The following is a 3,697-nucleotide window of genomic DNA, read 5'->3' as shown; positions in this document are numbered from 1 at the left end:
TCTGTTTTACCTAATAGTTATCTTGCTGGAATTGTTCTAATTGTTGGGGATTTTACAGGGAGGTTGGTGGAGGCCTGGACTTTGGTAGAAAGAACTAGAGATGTTACTCAAGATAAAGCAATGGCAGTGCTAAAAGCTCTTCAGTGGATTCTCCAGTTGCAGCTTCAGAATATCATTATGGAAGGGGACAACAAAGAAGTTATGGAAAGCATCAATGGCCATATCATCACCACTAGTTGGGAAGACAGTAATATCACTAGAGAGTGTCAGCATTTAGTTAAATGTTCAGGTTTGCTTTAAGAATAGGAAATGTAACCATGTAGCGGACTTACTTGCCAAGTATGCTAGGATGAATAATTGTGCTAGGAATTGGAGTTCCGAACTCCCTATGTCTGTCATGTCTAGGTTAGAAGTTGAAAAAGAATGTTGTGTAATGCTTAACATGAGTTTGCTCTGTGCTTAATGAAATTTCAATTTGGTTTTCTTTCAAAAGAAAAAAAAAAAATCTAGGTGAAATAGATCGACAACAGGCACGGCCCATCACCAAGGGAAACTCATATAACGAGTGTACTTCTGAGTTCTGAGTGAAAATCATATTCCTAATGGTCATATTTGTTTTTGACAACCAAACGAGAAAAAGCATGATAAAGGTTGCATGCAGTAGTTCAAATTCAAACTCAAGATTATATAGAAATGGTATTGGCTCTTTGAAGGATTACAGGTAGAGACTAATAATTGACTAAATAACTAGCTAAAGTATTCCTAAAAACACAGCTGAAGGATACACCCTCTATACAGTAAGAAATAAATAGCACAAATGCAAGAATCGGGTCGAATTTCTAACAGCGGGGTAAAGCGGGTAACCCCCTTTATCAAATTTTACTGTACAATTCCAGATCTGCATGGACGAAAACTTATTTAAACCTTAATTAAGCACTATAACGACAAAAAAGAAAACACTACTAATCTTCTTCTTCCCTTGGAGACACATGAGCCCACAATGGATACTTCATGACCGTAGTAAACTCTTGTTTCTCTGACAAATCTATATCATCTCCAACCTTAGCCGTCCACTTGAATTCTTTGATGAAATTAACAACAAAATACTCAAGATGGAGCATTGCCAAACCAAAAGCAGGACACATTCTTCTACCAGCTCCAAATGGTATCATATTAACCTCTTTGTTCCCTGTTACATCTGACAATTCTTCATTTAACATACCATTATGTTGATTCAAGAATCTCTCAGGTTTAAACACCGTTGGATCTTCCCATACTTTGGGATCCCACCCAATTTCTGCTACCATGACATTCACTATAGCTTCTTTTGGTATAATATATCCATCTAACGTTACATCTTGAGTAACTGCATGAGGGAGAACAAAATGGCCAGGTGGATGTCTTCTTAATCCCTCCAGAATTATTGCTTTCAAATATGACAGTTTCTTCAAATTTTCTTCTTGTATCTCATCAAGATCAGAATCTAATGTTCTGATCTCATCATATAATTTGGATTGAAGCTCTTGGTGCTTCACCAAATTAGCCATAACCCATTGTAAAGCTGTTGATGTAGTATCAGTACCTGCATTTAAAAACTCAGAACATAAACTAACAATTTCATTGTCTGTCAATTTTCTTCCACCTTCATCAGGTAACCCAAGATTCAATAATGAATCAACATAACATAAGCCTAAAGATTTCTCTTTGTCTTAACACGTTCTCTTCATGTGTTCTTTTCTTGATATAATTAATGGTATTAGTACCTTTCCTTGATCACTTCTCAACTTATAAAAATCTTTCCATTTTTTCATGAAAAATATTCTACTGATCAATCTGGGAACAAAATTTAGAATTTCAAATCTACTAAACCCTAATAAGAAACTTCTCTGAAGAGATTCGATTTCTCTAATCTTTTTCTCGTCAAGTTTTTCCCCGAAACACATAAAAACAAGTAAACAAAACATACCAAACTGTAAATGCTCACCAACAAGAACAGGGTCGTGCCCTGAATTTGATTCTTTTTGTATACTTTTTTCTATCATATTCAAAACCCATTTTCGAGCTGGTGAAAATGATTTGATCTTTGATGGATGAAGAATATAAAGAGTAAGATTTCTCCGAAGTAGTCTCCATAGAGGACCATAAGAAGCTCCACTGATATTATGTTGATTACTTGAGTTAATTTTTAATGTTTCTGATGGTGGTGGACGATCAGCGAAAATTGCTCCATTTTGAATTAGGGCTTGATGAACTAAAATTGAGCTTGTAATGAGAATAAATTTACGATGACCAATTGATAAAGTTATGATTGGTCCATATTTTCTTTTGAGATTTATAAGTGTTGGTTCTAAATCTGCGAAAGATTTTCTGAGCCATTGGAAACTTGTTATGATTGGGATTAAAACGGGACCGGGTGGTAATTTCTTATATGGGGTCTGAAGATGGTTGAATAGAGCTTTAAGAGTTGCACAAGAGGAGAGTGTGATTAGGATTATGTACCAAATAGAATGTTCCATTGGAGTTGGAGATATGTGAAATAGTTTCAGGAGATGGTTGTTAGTATGCATGCATGTGTATTTAAATTGTGAGGATTGATAACAATATGAACCAGGAATTAACAACCATGCAGCATTAACCAAAAGGTTAGATGACCTTACAATTCTTTATATTAAAATAGAGAATTGAAATAATCATGCGTGCACTACTGCATAAACATGCATGGGCTGATAGCGAACCATAACTGACTATTAAAAGAGGAATGATTTTTTTGGGACCATGGTTTTATTTTGGGTAAAGGCATTAGAAGTAATTTTAGGTCATCCCATATCTAGTTATTTATTTAATACCTAATCTACCCTCTTAATTAATTTTAGGTTATGATTAGTGAATGATTTAGTTAAAAACAATTAGTGAGATTAAATTAAAAGATGGGTTTATTATTAGTTGAGTAGAATTATTGAGAGAGTTGAGTTAGAGAAGATGAAGGAGAAAAACATGGAAAATAATTTTTTTTTCCAATTCACTAAGTTTGAGTATTCAAATGATGAAAACTCATCTGATTCTTCATCTCCATCCTCTCCTAGAATATTTGTTAATCTTAAAAATGATCCGGATTTGAACTGGATTTTGAACAGTTCGATTACTTTATATGAAGAACAAGTAATCGAACTCATCTGAAGCTGTAGTTCGGTTGCCCCGTGAGATGAACAAGTAACCGAACTCATCTAAAAGTGTAGTTAGGTTACTTGTTCCAAACACGCAGGTTACCGAACTCTCAAATAATAGAATTTCTAGGAGTTACAACGTTATGTTCGGTTGGTTCTCAACTAACCGAACTTTGGTTACAAAGTTCGGTTGGTTCGCACTGCATGCACTTTTGATCTAACCGAACTTTACGTAATATAAGAGTATATAAGTTTACAAAGTTCGGTTCTTTCGCAAACTTGAACCTAACAGCTAACCAACCGAACTCTGAGTCCGGTTTCTGCGATAAAATTGTGAAGTTACCGAACTTAACAAACAAAATAAATGTGAAATACCAGCGTCTATTGGCTAAGTTCGGTTACTTTGTAGTTTTAAAAGTTTTTGCGAACAAACCGAACTTTATTGGCTAAGTTCGGTTATTTTGGAACTCAACATAGTGGCCACAACAACACAGTTCGGTTAGACTGGATTTGTTTTTTTCGGTTCTAAGGGT

General features: G+C 34.9%; 1 protein-coding gene across 1 annotated transcript; it reads right to left on the bottom strand.

The window, feature by feature from the left end:
• Positions 1-707: 707 nt before the first annotated feature.
• Positions 708-2,657, bottom strand: LOC113273517 (cytochrome P450 89A2-like). Its single transcript, XM_026523211.1, has 2 exons — positions 1,985-2,657; positions 708-1,582 (listed from the first exon to the last, which is right to left on the bottom strand). Exons 1-2 carry the CDS (start codon positions 2,565-2,567, stop codon positions 963-965), a joined length of 1,203 nt encoding a protein of 400 aa, XP_026378996.1. The 5' UTR covers positions 2,568-2,657; the 3' UTR covers positions 708-962.
• Positions 2,658-3,697: the final 1,040 nt, after the last annotated feature.

Source organism: Papaver somniferum, chromosome 4 (assembly GCF_003573695.1).
Source record: "Papaver somniferum cultivar HN1 chromosome 4, ASM357369v1, whole genome shotgun sequence".
NCBI lineage: Eukaryota > Viridiplantae > Streptophyta > Magnoliopsida > Ranunculales > Papaveraceae > Papaver > Papaver somniferum.
This window is presented reverse-complemented; position numbering and strand designations above follow the sequence as displayed.